Genomic DNA, 21,361 nt, shown 5'->3' with positions numbered 1-21,361 from the left:
CAGTACGTATTTTTTTTTGTTTTCCTGATGTCATTTCATATTATTCTTTTAAAATGGAAAAAAAAGAGAAATAGAAACAAAATGTTACATTAGCAGTAAAAAAAATGGGGATGGAAAATATCAAACTTCAATGAGCAAATTTATCTAGCAAGAAGTCTGCATTGTTTTTGTGTGTGTGGTGACTAATAGTCAATTTAGGAATTATGCTAAATTTAAAAAAAAGTCAAGAAAACTCTGTGGCAATATTTGATTTATTTAATTTAGAAGTTTTGGAAAACAAAGATCAATCTATACTATGTTGAATTCTAATCAAAATATTACACCTCTATTTTATTCTACTTATTTGTGTTGGATACTCTCAATTTGAACTGGGATTTCAGCTTCCCACATTTTCACTGCAAACCTTGAATTTTTATAGCATTTTTGTACGTGAACTTATAATTTATTTATTTTTACTAGAATTTAATGTGGCTTCCATGATATATTTTACTCTAGTATCTGCTCAACTGCAATTTCTGTTTCTTCACTCATCTCACATATATCTGCACTTTCCCTCAGTATCCCAGGAGGATTGGTTCCAGGAATTCCTCCATCCCCCAATATTAAAAAAATAAATTAACACATACTCAAGTCCCACAGTAAGCCTTGCAGAATCTGAGGATACAAAAGTCAGCCCTCCTTATGCATGGGTTTCGCATCCCATAAATACTATATTTTTCATCCACCAGGTTGAGGATGAGGAACTTGGTGATGGAAAAAGCTGTGTGAAAATCTTTTTGATTGGGAGAAGTCTGCATATAACTGGACCCAGGCAGTTCAAACCCATGTTGTTCAAATGTCAGCCGGATTCAGATTTCATGGATTCCTGTGAACCAATCATTGCCATTCCTTGAGATTGGATTCCCTGAGATTGTCCAAATCTTCCCTGAGCTTCAGACATACATATCCAGCTCTAGACGTATTAGTTAAAAAGAACCCTAAAGTCAATGTCTTTATAACCAGACTCATCAATTTGCTTCCTAATTCACCTCATCTTCTTGCACTTTCTATTTTGGGTAAAATAATCTATTTCATGTTTTCAAATTGCTTTTAACCTACATATATAAAGCATAAGGCCCATTATAATCAAATAACAAGATCTTCACCCAGCCACTTTTCCCTGTCATGGAATGTTCCCTGGGAGTACACAAAAAGACATATTAAATATCTTATTTGTGGAGGAAATAAGAAAACTTATGAGATGCATAAAATAATAATTTATAGCAGTGCTTAGAGGAAGCTTTATTGATGTGAATGCCTGTATTTAAAAAGATGAAAGCAATAACAAGGAATCAACCTAGGTTTCCAACAATGGTGGACTGGATAAAAACATATGGTACATACATACCATGGAATACTACATAGCCATAAAAAATAAAATCGCATCCTTTGCAGTAACACGAATGCAGCTTGAGGCGATTATCCTAAGTGAGTTAACACAAGAACAGAAAGCCAATTAATGTGTGTATTTATTTATAAATGGGAACTGATATAGTTTGGCTGTGTTCCCACCAAAATCTCATCTTGAATTACCACATGTTGTAGAAGGGATATCCTGGGAGGTAACTGAATCATGGGGCAGGTCTTTCTCATGCTGTTCTTGTGATAGTGAATAAGTCTCATGAGATTTGATAGTTTTAAAAACGTGAGTTTCCCTGCACAAGTTCTCTCTTTGCCTGCTGCCATTCATGTAAGATGTGACTTGATCCTCCTTGTCTTCTGCCATGATTGTGAGGCCTCCACCAGCTATGTGGAACTGTAAGTCCATTAAACCTCTTTTTCTTCCCAGTCTCAAATATGTCTTTATCTGCAGCATAAAAATGGACTAATACAAGAACTAAACTTTTGGTACTTATGGACATAAACATACTAAAGTAGACACTAGAGACTATTAGAGTGGAGAGAAAGTGAGGGGGCCAATTATTGAAAACCACTGGGTACTATGCTCATTACCTGGGTGACGGGATCAATCATACCTCAAACCTCAGCATCATGCAATATACCTATGAAACAAACGTGTACATTTACCACCTGAATCTAAAAAGTTGAAAAATTGAAAAGAATTTTTTATTCCCAAAAGGTGAAAATTCTCAAATTAATAACTTAAGTTTTTATTCCAAGAAACCAGAAAAAGAAAATGACATTAAACACACAGCAAAGAAGAAAAAATAATAGAATTGGTATGAAAAATGAACTAAAAATGAAAAAAATAATAAGGACTATCAAGAAAACTAAAAGTTAGTGAAAAATAAAAATGAAGTTGAAAAACTTTTAGCTAAACTGACCACAGAGAGGGGGAGAGAGAGAGATTGAGAGAGAGAGAGATAGAGAGAGAAAGAGAAAGGACTGCCTAGGAAACTGAAAAGACACCTTAAAGAATAGAAGTAATTATTTGTATATCATACAACTGATAAGGAATTTGCAGTCAGAACATATGAAGTCCTCTTACAACTCAATGCTCACTTTCAAAAAAATATTGAAATCTATGAAGGATTTGAATAGACATTTTTCCATAAAAGATATACAATGAACATGAAAAGATGTTCAAAATACATGAAAAGATGCTAAACATTGTTAGTCATTAGGGAAATTTAAATCAAAACCAAAAGATATTATTTCATACTCACTTCGATGGCTATAACCAAAATGATGCAAAATCACAAGTGTTGAAGATAATGTGGAGAGATTGGAGTTGTCATTTGTGACTGGTGAAAATATAAAATGGTGCAGCCACTGTGAAAAACAGTTTGGTAGCTTCTCAAAATGTTAAATATAGTTGTCTCATGACTCAGCATTTCTCCACTTTGGTATATACCCAAGAAAATTGAAACAAATGTCCACATAAAAAAGTGTACATGAATGTTTATAGAAGCATTATTCATGATAGCTTAGAAGTACAACAAGCCACATCTTCATCAAGTGATGAACGAATAAACAATATGTGGTATACCCATACTACTGATGCTACAACATGGAAGAACCTGAAAGCAGTTTGCTAAGTGAAAGAAGCTAGTCACAAAAGGCCATATATTGTATGATCCCATTTACAGAAAATGTCCAAAATAGGCAAATCTATAGAGACAAATAGTAGATTAGACACATTTATAGATATAAACAGCCTTGGACTGGGTGAGGGTTTATGAGGAGTGACTGCTAATTGGTAATCCATTCCTTTTTGAGGCAATGAAAATGACCTCACCTTAGATTATGATGGTTGCACAGTTTATTTTTTGTATGCTAGACACCAATAAATTGTAAAACCAAACAAACAAACAAAAACAATCCAATGTTTTATTTTTATATGGATGTTTAAAATTATGTACTAACCTTCAGGGTTTTTTTTTTCTTCCAGCAAAGGAAATCTATAATTATAGATTTCTCATCTTAATGATTTAAGCAGCAAGCCAAAATTCAAGCATTTTATGTAAGAGCTACTGATACCAATGTATATTTCTTGTGATACTGTACTATATTTTCCTGTAGCTTTTCGTTTTCAAACTGACCTCAAATAGATAAATACAACTTTTTATTACACTTACTGGTCAGTATATCCTAAAGTAGGAAATTCAAACACTACTTCCCCAAGTCAGTTCAGACACAAATAATTTAATTGTTGTCATCATTCCCATTAAATTTTAGAAGTTTTCATAGTAATTTTCAGAAGTTTTTGTAGAATTAGGTTTATGGTTTTCTATACACTGGTTATAGAAAATGCATCTTGAATTATTTTATTTGAAAATTACATATTGAGGAATTTTAATTTCTAATCCTGTTTATTTCCCAGGCTCACAATGTAACCATAGGGCTTTGTGCTTTTCTGCTCACTGTAATGCAATTATTAGTTGGCTACAACACATAATAAATTAGAATGATTTCTTCATTTTGATAAGAAAAGAAAAAAAGAAATAAGTGCTAGTATATATTTTTCTCATTGTACTATTACTTCGAAAAATAACTATAATTTATTATTTGAGACTTAATATATTGTTTTCAAATTATCTCTAATAATATAAATTAGATCATGATTTGTATATTAACATACCTGCATTCAGAAAAATAAATAGAACTCACTTTCTCAACAATAAACTTAATTGCTTACATTGCCACAAATGTCTTACCTTTGTCTTGGCAGGCTGATGAGGGGTTGTTTATGACACCTCTTGCTAAGGCTAAAAAGCTTGTGTACAATTTTCTGTGCCTTTAGGAAAAGTTGTTTCATGCTGTTCTCCAGTTGTTCATAACGGCGCTGAAAATTAGAATCCATTGTCCACAAATGCATTATAGTAGATGTGTTGAGGAAATAATTCATAGGTAGCCTTTTCATAAATAACTTGAATTCATCTGAAAAATGTCAAAATTCAACACTTTAATTATGAAACTATTGTTTTCTGTTTTTCACAAACACATATAATATGTCAATATTAAGAACAAATACATATACACATATATGTCAAATTAAGAACAAATAAATACAGTGCATCATTTGTGAGTAACAAATTAATAGAAGATGGGGTTTTTGGATGCTTTGGAATTATCTTCTTTGTTGTTCCCTTTAAAATAGAACTTTCATGAAAAAAGAAAACTAAAATAATTTGTGCTAAAGCAAATAGTTGAAGCAGAAAGTTTAAGTTCAACTTAATTTTTCTGTGTGCTTCTTTTAATGATCTTTCAGTAAACTTTCTTCAATACATAGTCATCATTAATCTGACTTTCATTTTTGGCAATGGTATTAATAATCCTTTGTGTATTTAAAAACCTTTTCAGAAATTTTTATTACCTCAGAATAGAAAATATATAAAATTGCTACTAAATAATTTTATTAGTTTTTAAAGAAAAGCAAAAACCTTTTTAAATATAAAATTTTAGATTTTAAATATAAAATTATAATATTAAACTATGCACCCTAATTATAACTGATCTTATTTTTAACCCTCTTTGTAACTGACTATATTCTAATTTGTTATGACTAACCATTTAAAACATGAGTACATGCTAAAAAACTATTGGAAAGAATTTAAAGCTGAAATATTGGCTTTTGTTTTTGAGTCAATAATTGTGCTGTCTTTTCAACTGTCTGGTTTAACCAAAATTAGCAATAAAAGTTGATGCTACACTAAAATAAATAATTATCAAGAAGATCTAATAAATATCTGAACACAAAAGATAGTTGAAATAATTTTCTAAAGGTGGAAACAACTAGACTGTTAATCAACAAATATGAACATACACAAAATGTATTATATACATACAATAGAATATTATTCAGCCATAACAATGAATAAAGTTCTGACACATGCTACAGCATAGATGGATGTTTAAGATATTACACTCAGTGAAATAAGCCAGGCACAAAAGGAAAAATATATTATATGACTTCCCTTTTATGAAATATCAATGCTGGGAAATGCAACTTTTTAACAATTCACAGTGAATTATATTCATGAACATTGGGTTTATTTTTCCTAGATCAGATAAGTACAGAGTTCTGGCATCTTTCAGGCATTGAAGGAATAGACTTTTATCTGAAAAAAGAAGGAAAACTAAAGCAAAGTTACAGTACTTTTTACAGAAAAAAAAAGAGAAAACATTTTGTAGGGCATATCTGTCCAATATGCTTCAAACCATTTTTTAAGTAAGCAAAGTGTAAATAATACATGCATTTTTTTTTGAGATGGAGTTTTGCTCATTACCCAGGCTGGAGTGCAATGGTGCCATCTCGGCTCACTGCAACCTCCACATCCTGTGTTCAAGAGATTCTCCTGCCTCAGCCTTCCGAGTAGCTGTGATTACAGGTGCCTGCCACCACGCCCGCCTAATTTTTTGTAATTTTTTAGTAGAGATGGGGTTTCACCTTGTTGGTCAGGCTGATCTTGAACTCCTGACTTCAGGTGATCCACCCACCTCTGCCTCCCAGAGTGCTGGGATTACAGGAGTGAGCCACTCTGCCTGGCCTATAATTCCAGTTTAATAGTATCCTATATTTTATTTGGTCCCATTTGTGTCTTTTGTGAGATTCCCTCTTTTGAATAAAGAGTTAATGCATGGAAATTGGAAAGCATTTCTTGGATTATTCACATAGAAGATGCCACTATTTTCAAAACTAATTACTCATTTCATTGTCATCTTTTAGTTGAATAGTTTTGAAAATCCTTTATTGTATTGTAGGTATACATAGTTTAATTATGTTCAATGTTTGTTATAACAGTATTGGGAAGGGATTTAAATTCATAAATTTTATTGAAGATAAGGAGTATTTTTAAATACATTTTAACTGAACTAAAGTGAATATAACAATGTATGGCAGCTGAAAATTGCCAGTATGTAATTTCTAAGAAATAGGGTTTTAACATGACACTTGAATAATTACTTCATGATGAAGTCATTAAGAGTCACCACTGTCACCCAAAACATTTATTGAACACCTGTTGTGCACAGAACATACAGATCTTTCAATCTATGACAACAAATATGGATAAACCTGTCTTTTTATTTCAAAAAATGACTAATGATGTGCAATATTTTCAGATGTTAAAAATAACGTCTTCAGTATCTGAAATTCACTCTACTTAGAAGACCCCCAGAAATATTCCCGTGGATATCTTTTCTTTTATTGTTGGCAATTAGTAAAATTTATATTTATAGAATACAGAAATAAAATTTGAATGACGCATTAGAATTATAATATAAATCAACAATTTACATAACTACAGAAACAAACCACAATTGTTAGGGATACCAGATAACATTTTATCTTATAGTAATTTCCAAAGCTATGTAAAAGATAAAGTATTATTTGCTTTTAAAGTGGAAAACACACAATAGCCATACTTTTGGGGATACATAAATAAGTCTGTAAAAGAAAACAAATTAATACCATGTAAAAATTACCCAGAAAAAGTTAATCTAAAATATCGGTAATTAGAGAGATTTTACTCTACAAATATCTCTGTGTTAAGTATGTATCAAGTGAGTACTTTTCATGGCATAATTTTGAGGATGATGGAGAAATACAGTAACAAACTGCAAAAACAATGATAATGGGAACAAACATCATCTAAGCTGGCAGGAATTTATAGTCAGTCACAGTCTTCTTAAAACTTTTCACATGAAGCAAATAATAATACATAGGGAAATGTATTATAGTAATGAATTCTGTGGAAATAAATAGAATTAGGCTGGGTGACAACTTTCTAATAAATTATAGATGAATAATGAGGCATGATGTTAACTCTCTGGACTACTACTACTTCTCCATTAAAAATTGAGTGATTTTGAAAATAGTTAAACAAAGTTTGTTGTGCCTTTATCCTTTTTCCGTCAATAGAAAATCTAGTTAACACTTGATACCTAATTAGCTAATTTTGAAACTAATAGCTATAAATATTAATTCAATTATTTATCCCAGTAATCCTTCATGCAAATTTTATTGGACTAATTTTATATACAAACGCAGGTAATACTTGGTTTCATAACTCTGTTAGCAAAAAGTTTTATTAACACTACTATATTCAATTATCTCATGTATTTATATCTTTGGCATTTATTTCTATGCTTTGCAATTGAATTAAACAGATGAGAGTGGGGAACTGAAAATTTTGGGGATGTTAAAGAATAGGACTCAGATACATACCCACTGATTGGAATTTTTGCCCTTACTAATAAACATAAAAAAACTTTGACCAATGCAGTTAATTGTGTACTTTCAAATGTTCAGAACCTCTATTCAGAACTGCTTTAGAATATATTTTCAAGGATATTCTAAAGCATTCTAAACTTTCTAGAGTTTTGAGGGTATATAATTTACTTCCTGAATTATGTAAAACATTTATCAGTTTTTCATTATTTGGAAATAATTTCTTGAGTTATAAATCAACTAAAATAACTCAAAACAGAAGCTGCTGTCATTGGTAAGTAGGACTATGGATAGGGAGTATTGAAAGAGGAAACTTGTGCTTGCTTTTATGATTGTTATTAATTCATATTATTGTGCTAATTATATTACAATTTATATTAATAGTGTGAATACATATAAAATATAAGCACAATGCTACAGAATTATCATTACACCAAGTACATATCTTATGTTTCAGACATTGATTTTTTATTTATTATTTTTTAGAGACAAGGTTTCACTCTATTGCCCAGGCTGAAGTAGAGTGGCACGATCATAGCTCATTGTAACCTTGAACTCTTGGGCTCAAGCAATTCTCTGGCCTTGTCCACTCCAGCAGGTAGGATTACATGCCTAGCTAATGTTTTATCTTTTATGGTTTTTTTTTTTTTTTGGTAGACATGGGGTCTTACCACATTGCACAGGCTCAAGCAATCCTCCCATCTCGCCAACCCAAAACATTGGGGTTTCAGGTATGACCTACAGTGCCTGGCCTCAGACATTTAAATAAAATGACATAACTTAATTACTTGCTAACATGAGGTAAAACTCTACTGGCTCACATTTGATATGTGTGTTTTTTAAAATCAATGTACATATTGGTATAATTAAAGTATTTCAGTAGAAATGGCAATGCAATATGGATAATAAATTTATTATGAAAGCATAGCAACAGTTTCACTACAACAATAGAAAAAATACATAATATCTAACAAAATACATAAAGGATGATCACAGGGCACATAAAATAAAAAGAGAAATAGAAAAAAAAATATGTCTGATATATATATAAAGAATCCATGCAAACATTTGTTTTTACACAGAAAAAAATGATCATTTCTGATTTTATATTACCAATCCAATGACTTTAAATTCATTTCTTCTACTTATGTTTGTGAACATAGGATTTCTTGGAAAATAATATGTGCTCATAACAAATTCTAGTAACACAAATTTTTTGTAAGCAGTAAACTAAAAAAAGGATTACTTTCTCATACTAAATGCAAAACTTTGAGGCTTTCCATACATGAACACATAGCACGTATGCTCTGTTTCATTGGCTGGGTTTTTATTTTTCATTTTTATTTATTTATTTGTGTGTGTGTGTGTGTGTGTGTGTTGTTGTTGCTTAGTCTACAGTTGGTTTAGAATCAATACTAAGTACTAACTCCAAAGCTGACAAATAAATATGAAACTATGTTTTCCATGTTATTGCCCAAACAGAACACCCTCTGATAAAGCTATTTCTTGTTTCTTGAGAACCACATTTTCCTGGAATATGAGTTCCTCTGTCTTCTGATTTTCAGTGGCAAAAAAAAAAAAAATTCTAGCAAATAAGTTAATCAAAAACCTTGACACTACAGAAATACTGGCTTTAAGTCAGTAAGATACAAAATTAGCAAGATATGAAAGAAGTGGGAATGTGAGTGAGAAGAAAGGCTCATGGCAAGAAAAGTTGAGACAGAGAAATTCCAGGCAAACAGTGTCCTGAATAGCAGAAAGTTACCAAGGGCTGAAATGGCATCTGCTCCTCCAGGGAGCACTACTAATACACAAATTTTGACCAACGCTATAACCCTTAGTAGAACTGGTTGATTTTTTACTTTTGCAAACTTTTTTTCTCCTAACATTTCTAACGGACTATTTCAATGATTTGTATTAGTTTTGAAATTTCCCAACACCTACAGTAAATCACTGATATGACTTTGAGTGGCCACACATCAATGTAAGTCTATTCAAACCATTCTATAAGTCATGGGTATAGAGTTTACACTGAAATTGACAAAATACTATAATGCTGCATAAAGTAAATGGCAAGCCTGTTCAATAGCTTGTGAACTGGCCAATTTTATGAGGCTACAAAGCGATGGGTACATGAGGGCATAAATCAGAAAGAGATTCTAATTCCTTAGTAGCTGCCAGAAATAAGGTATGCTCTTTATCACTATTTTATTTTTCTCTGAAAGATGTATCACGTTTTATATTAAAGCATTTCAATACATCAAGCCAATTAATCTGTCCTTTATTGAGTTGCCCTGTTTATGACCCCATTCAACTGTTTGAGAAATTACTCAAATACAGCCGTATCTCTTAGAAGCTGGAAAACCCAGGTCCTCACTCTCCCAGTGTCCTTGCAGCTACAGAGGGATTGGGTGTATCATTTAAACTAGAAGAAACAGGCGTACCACCCAGATTTTGATCTTAAGTTGTTAATGCAAAGACAAAGAGAGTCCCTAGAGAAATTTTCTCAGGAGATAATGTTTGCAGCAGTAATGGTAATGGTTAGTTGGTTAGTTCCATATGGTGCTGTTCATTGCAGTTAGCAGTGCTGACCTCACTAAATACATCTTACGCATTTATTTTTTTTAAGATGGGGTCTCACTCTATCACTCAGGCTGGAGTCCAGTGGGGTGATTTCAGCTCACTACAACCTCCGCCCCCAGGGTTCAAGTGACTCTCGCCCCTCAGCCTCCCAAGTAGCTGGGATTACAGGCACGTGCCACCACATCCGGCTAATTTTTTATATTTTTAGTAGAGGTGGGGATTCCCCATGTTGGCCAGGCTGGCCTTGAACTCCTGACCTCGGATGATCTGCCTGCCTCAGCCTCCCAAAGTGTTGGGATTATAGGTGTGAGCCATCGCGCCGGGCCTATGAAAATACAGCCTCATTACTGTTTCCTGTGTAGCACATGAGTAGGTTTCCCTACTTTTCTTAGTGATTTGATGTGACATCCAGAATCCCTTTATCCGATTTTGGATTTTGGATGTGTCATCCAAAATCCCTGAATTTATCCCATTAAGTGAGCTAGAGCCTGTTTGTCTTATTTACATCGACTAATCTGGGCTTATACAGATAGAGATACCAGAAGTGGTTTGGTAAAAGCTTCCAAAGAAAATTGAGAGCATATGTGGTTTGTTTCCTACTGGCTGGGACAAAAAGCTTTATAAACCTACGCAGTATTAAGGGTGGAATTTTGACATTAGAAATTCCACCTCTGCCCACCTAGAATGAAGTGTGTGTTGCAGAAATGGCATTTGGACCTATATGCCTGCATATAATTGAATGAAGAGCATGAAAAATTCAAAGACTGTGGGTGAGTTTACTACTAATAGAGATGGTTTGCTTAAAGTGCCCCAATTCCTACCCATTCAAAGTACAGAATGAATGTGAGACTTTCAAAGACTGTGCTAAATAAATCTTTTACCTCTTGCAGCTGTAGGGCTTCAAAACAAGCTTTGACCCCAAGATCGAATGTAAATTCCTTTCAGATCTGTTATGTTAAAGTTACAAAGAACCGTGATTGGAGAGGCACGGGAATCTCGGAACTGAAGGGTAGATATGTAGGATGACTGGAATTGATTCAAAATAATCTAAAGCATAAACTTTTGCTTTCCCCCCCCCCGTGAAGCCAATTCTTATGCCCATTATGCCCCAGGGGAACTTATTAAAATATTCAAAGGGAAGAATAATTTTCCAACAGACTACCAAGAATTTGCTCATTTTTTATTGGAGGAAAAAGCATTAAATGCATGGGTAAAAGGAATGCTAGTATCTCCGAGTGCTGTATTGGTGGTTGTCTATAGTATAGGGACATCAGAGTAAAAATCGGTGTGAAATCAGTTCAGCTCTGACTTCAATGAATATATAATTACCCTCTGTACCGAGGCCCAGTAGCAACTATTAGCCATCAGTGTCACCGTGAACGTAGGTATTGTAATACACAGATAGTTCAATGTGCTACTTAGAAATGTTTAACCTGTAGAAATTTTAGAGTTTACAAATCAGATCATGCCCCTTGACAAATACATGACCAGCGCCTTGAGGTCCTATTTAATTTGTATATATATATAAAGCAAGACATAGATCTGGCAACAAAGGCCTGGTTTGAGTCATCGTGAGAAGAAAGCTGTCCTATCAAATTCTCAGCCCTGAATCATTCCTGAATCATTTCAAAGACCAGATCTCTTCTATCACAGGTTACTAAGTAGGGCAAATATTCAACTCAAATGGTGAGTGATAATTTCTGGGGCTCTGGTATGCGACAATATTCTGGAAATAAGAGTGTGGTCTTATAAAAATCAGGTAATAAATTCAATTTCCCCTATATGCTCTTCACATTAGGCCAATAAAGACTGTAACCCATAAGATGTTTAGTTTCCAATTATTTGAGTAAAAAATTGTAATGGAAGAACATTGACTTCATAAGCTATTATGGAGTAAGATCAATTAAGACAAAAATACAAAGTGAAGCTTCCTGTTTCTGCTAAAAGTATAAATCTAGAGTCACATTGCTTGTTTTTCATGCTTGACACAATTCCAGGAATTTGGGACGCATGCAGTACTTGAAAATTGTGAAGACAGTATTCATATTCCATCTCCAATTAACTCAGTATGTTGGCTAAAGCTTCAACATAGAGTCATTCTAATTAAAACTGCTATTCCTGATGTGGTAGCTTTACCAGTGGCATGATTCTTGGCACCAGGGGTAATGCTTCCTCTCTGGCATAAATTGTTTTCTCTATGACTGTAAACAGAGAATATCAGGAACAATTTTTCTTTCATATGTCAGTCACAAGAGTTAAAGATTCTCATTGTATTCTGGGTTTAAGTAGTTTCTTAGCATCTGTGCTACAATTTATTTTACAAGGATGTAGATTATCTCACTGTGCCACAGGACATATTTTGTTAATGACATACTACTGAAAAATATGAAATGTGAAATATATAAAAAAAACACGACTAGCAGGTATTCTAGCTTCTGGCCTATACCTTAGGTGTGCATGAGGACTGAAAATAAATGTTATTTATATTGAGAGTCTGGTGATTCTGTGCACATTTGGGTATCCTCTTCAAAATGAAGAACAAGTAACTGCTTCTTCATATCCCCTTAATTAGAAAGATGTACAAATCTTGGAAGTTGCATAAAATGCTTTCTCTGGTGACATTATTGATAATGATGACTTCAGTGATCTGTATTGGTGTGGCAGATGTGCCAGCTGCAATTCTTTTGCTCTTTGATGCCCTCAAGAGATTACTTCTGCTATTGTGATTTCAGGCTTGTTCCTGGCATAGCATCTGAGCCAGCATCTCCAATCATCTTGTTGATTCTGTGAACTATTCAATCCAATGTCTTTAAATAAATTCCTTTCTGCTGCAATCAGATTCTGTTCTTACAAGAATGCTGACTGATATAGCTAACTGAGGCCTCAAGGGCAATTATAATTTGTAGTTCAACAAGATTTTAACAAGTATTTGTTGAATGTCTACTGTGTACCAATCACTGTACTACTTGAGGGTTAAAACCACAGTAATAATAATTATTATTGTTATAATAATGACAACTTTATCAGGAATTTTGTGTTGATGAAATTATATAATTACTATGAAAACTTAATAAAATGTCTTTTATATAATTAGTCACAAATAACTGTTAGTTATTATTTTTCTTTTATAATTTATTTAGTGTTTCCATATGTGCTGTGCTCAGCACTTTACATGGATTATCCCATTTAATCCTTACAGCAGTCCTAGGAGGTGGGTCCTATTATAATCTACATTTTGCTGATGAGAAAATTTCCCTAAGCAAGTTTCAGCAAGCTATTCAAAGTGACACAGTTATTAATTAAAGCCCAGAACAAACCAAGTCTGAAAAAAGCAAGGCTCCTGCCTTAATAAATGTAAATTCTTGTAAAGTTGACAGGAAAATAAAATTATTATTCCCTACACTTAAAGAGTGCTTTTGTCTGGTAGACTTTTCATAAACATTATCACATTCAATCTCATAATAACCATGAGGTAGGACAGTCTGGTTTTATTGAGATGTGGTGTGAAATGAATTTGAATTATAGGATTATTGACAGACCAACCTACGAGAGAAAAAAATAGGAATATAATACACCTGAGGAAATATAAAAGGAAAGAATTTTATATTTCTCTGAGGGTCAGGACAATGTTTTATTTTTCTTTGTATTTTCCCTTTCCAAAGCCCTAAGACAGCATATTACATATACTATGAATTAAGTATACATTTCTTAAATGTCATAACCAATTAACAAGTTCCTGAAGGAAATGGTTGAACCTAAATATAAACATCTACAGAATAGTTCATGTGGAAAAGCAGTTAGAGCTTAGTCATATAAAACGTGAAGCCATTTTTTTATATCTTATGGACCACGAATGACTCACGTGGGTAAAAAACAGTTGGAATGAGATATGTTTTACAATTCCAAGACTTAATACTAATATGAATAAAGAGAATTCAGGTTGAAAGCAAAACTGTAAGATAAACACGTAGATACATTTCTTAACCTATGGATGAGAAAAGGGAAAGTGAAATTTAGGTGGAAAAATTACAATGTGTGTAAATTGCAGCTTGATGACTTACTAGTCAAAATATCCTGCAATAACCTATGATCATTAGTTATAAGCAAAATTAGTAGTAAATATTCATGGCTACATTAGTAAAATTTACATTCAGTACCTTTTAAGTCTTAAGCATTCTTATAGGCCCTTAACACTCTTAACTCTCTATCTTAGTTATTGCTGTAATGTCTCCTGTACTGGAACAATAACCATGACTTAGATATGTTGAGTAAATTTTTCCAAGTGTGATGCCTGCTATGTAGTGCCTGGAGAAAAGCTGCTGAACACACAAGCAATATTTGCCTATGAGACTGAAACTCAATTGAAGCCATGTACCCACTGGCAGATGTGGAATCCAGAGCTAGAGTGAAGGTGGTGAGAGATAATCTCAGAGGAGGGATTTTTCCCCTGGCCTAAGTGGTCAGTGTGGTTGACCAGATGCCACCCATAGTTCCCTGTTTCTTTATTGGACATAAAGAAATCAGCATACATGCACAAGCATATTGCTGTTTTTGATTGTTTGGTTGCTTGTTTACTTGTACTAAATAGCCAAAGGTGTGTTGATCAACATCTAATGGAGAGAGAATTGGTGGAAAACACTTCACACCCTTTAAAGAGCAGGTCATAATACCTTCAAGGAAAAATATCCTTTCTTTTAAACAGGAAACACTTGCTTGCCACTACTCTCCTCTCGCAGGCCAGTTATTATTTTTTGCAGCAATTTTTATTCCTTTTCACCAGTCAATGTAAATGGAGGCCAAATAAGTTTAGTGATTTCCTTATGAATAAAGATCTACAGAAAAGTTGCATTAGTACTTAAACTAAGAAATTTCATCCATAATTTGTCTTTCATATTATGTTGCTACTGAAGTGTTATATACATTAAATGAAAATGTGTAATAATTGTTAAAATAATACTAATTCACATATTATTTAACTATTATTAGGAAAGTTAAGAACAAGCATAAAATATATTATCCACTAGCCACATCGAGTATCTCTACACACAACTAGGAAGAATGGGAAACCTGTCAGTTATTTTGCTCTATGACATTCAGCTGTAGTCTGATTTTTAAAAATGTTGTCTTCTTGCCACACACAGTAATCTCAACACTTTGGGAAGCCAAGGCAGGAGAATTGCTTGACACTAGAAGTTTGAGACCAGCCAGCACAGCATAGTAAGACCCCAACTCTATAATTTTGTTTTTAATTAGCCTGTTGTGGCTGTAGTCCCAACTACTCAGGAGGCTGAGGTGAGAGAATCGCCTAACCCTAGGAGTTTGAGTTTACAGTGAGCTATGATTGCACCACTGCACTCCAACTGGGTGACAGAGCAAGATCCTATCTCAAAAATAAATTTAAAAAGGTCTTTCTTTCTTGCAGTAGTTTTACATACAATGGAACTGCCTACTAGATAAAAAATAAAAACAATGTGATTAAATTTTTAAATAAGTCAATATCAGTGATTTGGGTGACAAATAGATGGCTAACTCCTTATATATGAGTTAAATTTTCCCTCAAATATTTAAATATTGGCTTTTATGTACATAAGAGCTGTTATACTCTTTATTTTTATCACGTTATGTTTATAAATGATTTACCATGTTTCTTAGTTGTTGAAGATATTTTTCCCCTGGATTGAATTAACCAAATGTGCTATGTGTTATACTCTTCCATACATTTTTCATAATGTTATTTAAATTTGTCAGAAAATGGACTTTATTGAATTAAAACTATATGTAATGCTTCTAATTGGTCATGTTTAGTTTATTGATTCCAAATTAAAACATCTCAGACTATGGCATTAATAATTTACAGATAATTGGCAGCTGTGCTAACTTGTTTATTATGAACTTGGCACCATTGTCATTAGTCTGAAGCTGGTACATTTCTCCCCAAACCCTCCTCCTAGGAAAATTCCACTTTAGACTTTATCAGTGACAGAAAGTCATGTGGGACATGGAAGGCTGACAGGAAGTGGAAGCCATCATCCTCAGAAGTTTATGATAATTGAACATATGACAATCGAACATAGCCTTTCCCAAAATGCAGTGATATGGTGGCTCCCACGAACAGATACAGCAGCTTCCATAGAAATGGCAGCATGCCCAGAAATAGCAGCTTCCAAATACCTCTCCAAGGTTTCCACTTCACAGTGGCCAGATGCATGCAACCTCTTGGACCTGTCTGCAAACTAGGTTTTCTATTCATGCCAGGGCTTTGACATTAAGTGGATTAAGAATATTTCTCCAGTTCTCTTTCTACCTTCTTCCTTTCCTTCGTCTTCTCTACATCTTCATGTGAGCACTAATTCCCATTTAAAACCCCTTGTTTCTATCATACTTTTGGTTATTTTATTTTCCTGTTTAAAAACAGATGAACAAATCAAGTAATGCAGCTGCGGCTAGTTTTCTATTACACACATTCTTCACTCATTACAACCGGAACACTGATTCTGTTGTGGATAGCAATGGATCCAGATATAAAACTACTTGCAGCATCTGGTGTATACATAGCAACCATCTGGCCAATGAGACAAAAGCAAGAATCTGTATGTGGGGGAAGGGATGTATTCATGGCTAATGTTTACAGTTTAAGATTTAGGTCTTGTCCTTATTCCTTATTGAGCTTTCCTGTGTCCTTTGGAGTAAAATGCAGACCCAAAGCTGGAGCAGCCGCACTGTAACCATGAGGAAAAAGTCAAGAGAAAGGGAGATACATTGGTCTTCATCTCCTCACACCCTTGAAGCAGCACTGGCACTACCACTTCATGGCTGTTATATGCAGATAGTTGTCATTGAAAATGAGAAATAAGGAGCAAGAATGGAAGTCTTTAAAGCACAGTTCCTAAACTGCTTATCTCAAGAGCCCTTTACATTCTTAGTAATTATTGAAGACTCCGAAGAGCTTTTGTTTGTGAAGATATTTTGTAGGCATGTATGATATTAAGTATGTATTTATTAATGTAAACCATTTCATATAAGTAACATTTTATGACTGAAATACACATAAATAACACATTTTTATGAATATAACTATATTTCCCCCCAATTTTTTGTGAGATTAGCATTGTTTCAAATTTTGCAAACCTCTTCAATGTCTGAAATAAAAGAAAAGATCTGACTTCTCATATCTGCTTCTGTATTCAATTTTCCACAGTATTACACACCATGTAGATTCTAGACCTTTCCTCTGTACACTTGTTAGAGAATAAAAGTAAAAATTGAATGAAACAACATCTCTATTTTATTTTAAGAGGCTTGATCTTGTGGACTTCCTGAAAGTATCTCAGGGACCAGCATATTCCTCGTGATACACTTTGAGAAGTAGGGTTGCAAAGAATAACAAAGTAATCATCTTTCATGCTTGTAAGTCACTTTGTAATTTACATGTTACTTCAGTTAAAATCCTCAACAGTCCTATGAAGTAAATAACAGTAGCTCTGCTCTATTGACTCCCTTTTATTGTCAAGGGAACTTAGCTTCAAAGTGATAACATTTTCTCCAACATCTAAGTTGGTACCTACTCTGCCTCATCGTTAATCTGTCTTATTTTCCACTATGTAGTTCTCCTCTGTGGAAAGTAATATTGAAGGGATGGATAGAAAAAACATAAAACTGAAAAATGTAGTTCTTCTGAGTACATAGATCCATATGTATATACACACACATACACATGTACACACATACACACATGTACATTGGATTATAAACACATAAATATGATACATATGAGATATTGTATACATTAGCCTGTCTGTATGTATAAATGGCAAAACTCGAAGTTTACATATTTTGTTTAGTAATAATATGTAGCTAATTTTTAAAATACCTGTATAGTTTTATATATAATAGCATTGCAATAATATAATAAAATGCAGCACCAATTTCATAGTATTTATAATATGCTACCTAATCAAAGAAAAAGGAATTTGTGATATTCCTAAGAGTTTAATATGTAATGTTTCATTTTTCAAACCACCTAATATAATAAAGAGAAAATCATATGTTAGTTCATATTTAACAGCTGTAGATCCTCTCAATAAACTTGCTTTTTTCTACAGATTGTTTTGGAATTTCATGAGGCAGAGAAACAAAACTTTGACAGTTATCATGTGATTTTTCCCCTGAAATATGCCACCACATATTAAAATTGAGGAATCATATTTATCCTATCTGCCATAGAGGTGAGCTTCTCTGACCATAGCTCTGAAAATCATCATTACTATCCTTTGTGGAGAACCCTGAGAGCCAGTCATAAAAGATATAAATGATATTGCATGGCCTGAGAGCCTGATGCTTTGCAGACTCCTGGCATTGTGTATAAGAAAAGCGTTCTAATAATAAAATCATGGCAATATTACTCCTCTCTCACAACAATATTTTTAGTAGTAATCTAGGCAATAAATGTAATAGCAGGTCTAACACCATTGGCAATATAAAATTGAAATAGCAAATTGCAAAGCGAGTGAAATTGTTATCAAAGGGATTGATCTAGAGTAGAACCAATATTTTTAGCTTCCAAATAAATGTTCGGTAAAGTAATACTTCACTGTTGTGCAAACATTATAATAGTGATTTACCAAAAATATATTACTTAAAAAAAGTCTTGTGTTCTTTCATAGACTGGGGCACAATAAAAAGAACTAAAATGAAAATACAGTTATTTTTATGTTCCAATGAGTTTTAGTAGTTCACAATACATTACTTAACTCATCCTAAAAACTAGACTCTCAATTTCCAGGAATGTTATGTTTATTTATATTGGAGCCCATGCAAACATTAGACCTTAGCCAGAAATGCTGCTGCTTCTCTGTACAAGCATACACAGTCAATAGGTTTGGAAATGATTCTTAATATATTAAAAACTAAAACTTTCTTCATGTTATTGTATATTAAAAAAGAATTAATTATTATATATGTTTTACTCCTTATAGGACATGAAAAGCACAACAAACAGAAATCTGTCTCCTATCTATCTATCATCTATCTATCTATCTATCTATCTATCTATCTATCACCTATCTATCTATCTATCGTATATCAACATCTGTCACATTTCTTGTAACTTTCAGGAGATGCTACATTTTGCTGCAGTAACAAAACACCCCTTAGATGATTAAAACAATTTATTTCTTTCTCACATTACATGCCTTAGTGGATCAGTGTTGAGCTCTGCAGGATCTTGAATCATGGAGGCTCTATATTCTAACTTCATGCCCTGGAACATAAGGCCTTCCTGGTTTTCACAGCAGGGGAAGAGACAGTAACATATGTTTTTGTTTTGTTTTGTTTTACTGCCTCAGCCTGTAAATGATGCCCTTTACTTTTATTCACCCTTTATTTTTCAGAACTTAACACGTTGCACCATATGACCACAAGAAAGCTAGAAAAAAAATAAAAGAATGAGTATAATACTTGGTGGGCATTCTGTCTCACTCTGATGATATCAAATATTCCTTTCCTCTCATTGTTCCACATAAAGAACATACTCCACACTTCCCTAGGAAAGATGACCCAACTGTCCCATCATTGTATCACCTGCAAAGGCCAAGTTTGTTGAGAGATGTGGGCTAATATGTTAATCAATTTCAGATATGGCTCCCATTGGTCTACAAGTTGATTATAATATAAAGTTTAAAAGATGAGTTATTTGCCTCCAGTACCAATATTAATGTTGGAGGAATAGAATAACCACAACAAACATAACCCTTTGTAAAGGACGCAAATGGGAGACACAAAGTCACTATTAGTAGCCATCCTGAAACCCTAGGTGACAGGTACATGAAAAGTACCTTGGAAGTGGATTTAACCAAAATTTGTAATTAATTTAACAGTCAAAAACACTCGGAAGTAGTTTTACTTTCTGGGAGGTTCTTTTTAATCATGGCCTTTTACTAATAACCCCACTTCCAGTTATTTTGCAGATATAGTTCCTGGATCTGCTACATTTCTTTACCTTTTTTTCATCTCTGCTTCTCTTAAAGGGATGGGCTACCTTAAAGCTGTCAAGGTTTTAAATGAAGACCACACCCTTATCGTGATCCTTTGCAGAACATGTGTCCCTTAGGCTTTCTCATTCTTACTTTTACTGCTTGGGGTCAAGAAGCAGTTAGCTCTTTTAACTCTGGAGAAATGAAATCTCTGACTTTGTTTCATGTACCAAAGAGAGCTCATTTCTTTTAACACATGGCCAAACACAGCCATTAGTCATCAACCCAAAACACAAAGGCTTTGCTTCTTAACCTCTTTCTATGGAGCTAAAATTGCATGGGGCAAATGGCCTCCCTTGCAAGTAATTGCAGATGATAGTATTACCACAGGATAACATGAGCTGATATATTTTTTTGCTACATCTCCAATTGACTACTAGGCCAAAATCTTCATGGTTTTGTTTGTTGGTTTGTCATGGAAGCACCCAGTTCTTTTTTTTGTTTGTTTTTTGATTTTTGTTTTTTTTGAGACAGAGTCTTGCTCTGTCACCCAGGCTGGAGTGCAGTGGCGCGGTCTCCGCTCACTGCAAACTCTGCCTCCCGGATTCACGCCATTCCCTGCCTCAGTCTCCCCAGTAGCTGGGACTACAGGCGCCCGTCACTACGCCTGGATAATATTTTTTTTTTTGTATTTTTAGTAGAGACGGGGTTTCACCGTGTTAGCCAGGATGGGCTCGATCTCCTGACCTTGTGATCCACCTGCCTCGGCCTCCCAAAGTGCTGGGATTACAGGCGTGAGGCACCGCGCCCGGCCCAGAAGCACCCACTTCTAGCACAATTTCTGTAATAGTCAGGAGAGTAAAGGTTATGTAGTGATAACAAACCTAAATGCGTTTTTTAAACAAATAAGGTAAAACAGTTTACCAAATTATTGAAAAAAAGAAAGAGCATGTATTGTTAGCAAACTGTACAATCCAATATTTACAATACTAATACCCCATAAGCTCTAAAAACAGAACCAAAATTTGTGATTAATTTGACAATCAAGGCTAATTTTACCTAAGTTCTCTTGGGAATAAATCTTTCCTAATACATTATGATGCAATCTCAAACAAATTGGAATGTTATATGCCAC

At 33.8% G+C, this 21,361-nt stretch overlaps 1 protein-coding gene across 4 annotated transcripts in view; it reads right to left on the bottom strand.

The window, feature by feature from the left end:
- Positions 1 to 21,361, bottom strand: part of BRINP3 (BMP/retinoic acid inducible neural specific 3) — a 378,132-nt gene that overhangs the window by 59,139 nt on the left and 297,632 nt on the right. For all 4 annotated transcript variants that reach the window (XM_003264480.4, XM_030818732.1, XM_030818731.1 and 1 more), the window contains one exon: positions 4,158 to 4,380. In XM_003264480.4, the coding sequence (XP_003264528.1) occupies positions 4,158 to 4,380 (223 nt within the window). The remainder of the gene's footprint in view (positions 1 to 4,157; positions 4,381 to 21,361) is intronic.

This window comes from Nomascus leucogenys, chromosome 9 (genome assembly GCF_006542625.1).
Source record: "Nomascus leucogenys isolate Asia chromosome 9, Asia_NLE_v1, whole genome shotgun sequence".
NCBI lineage: Eukaryota > Metazoa > Chordata > Mammalia > Primates > Hylobatidae > Nomascus > Nomascus leucogenys.
This window is presented reverse-complemented; position numbering and strand designations above follow the sequence as displayed.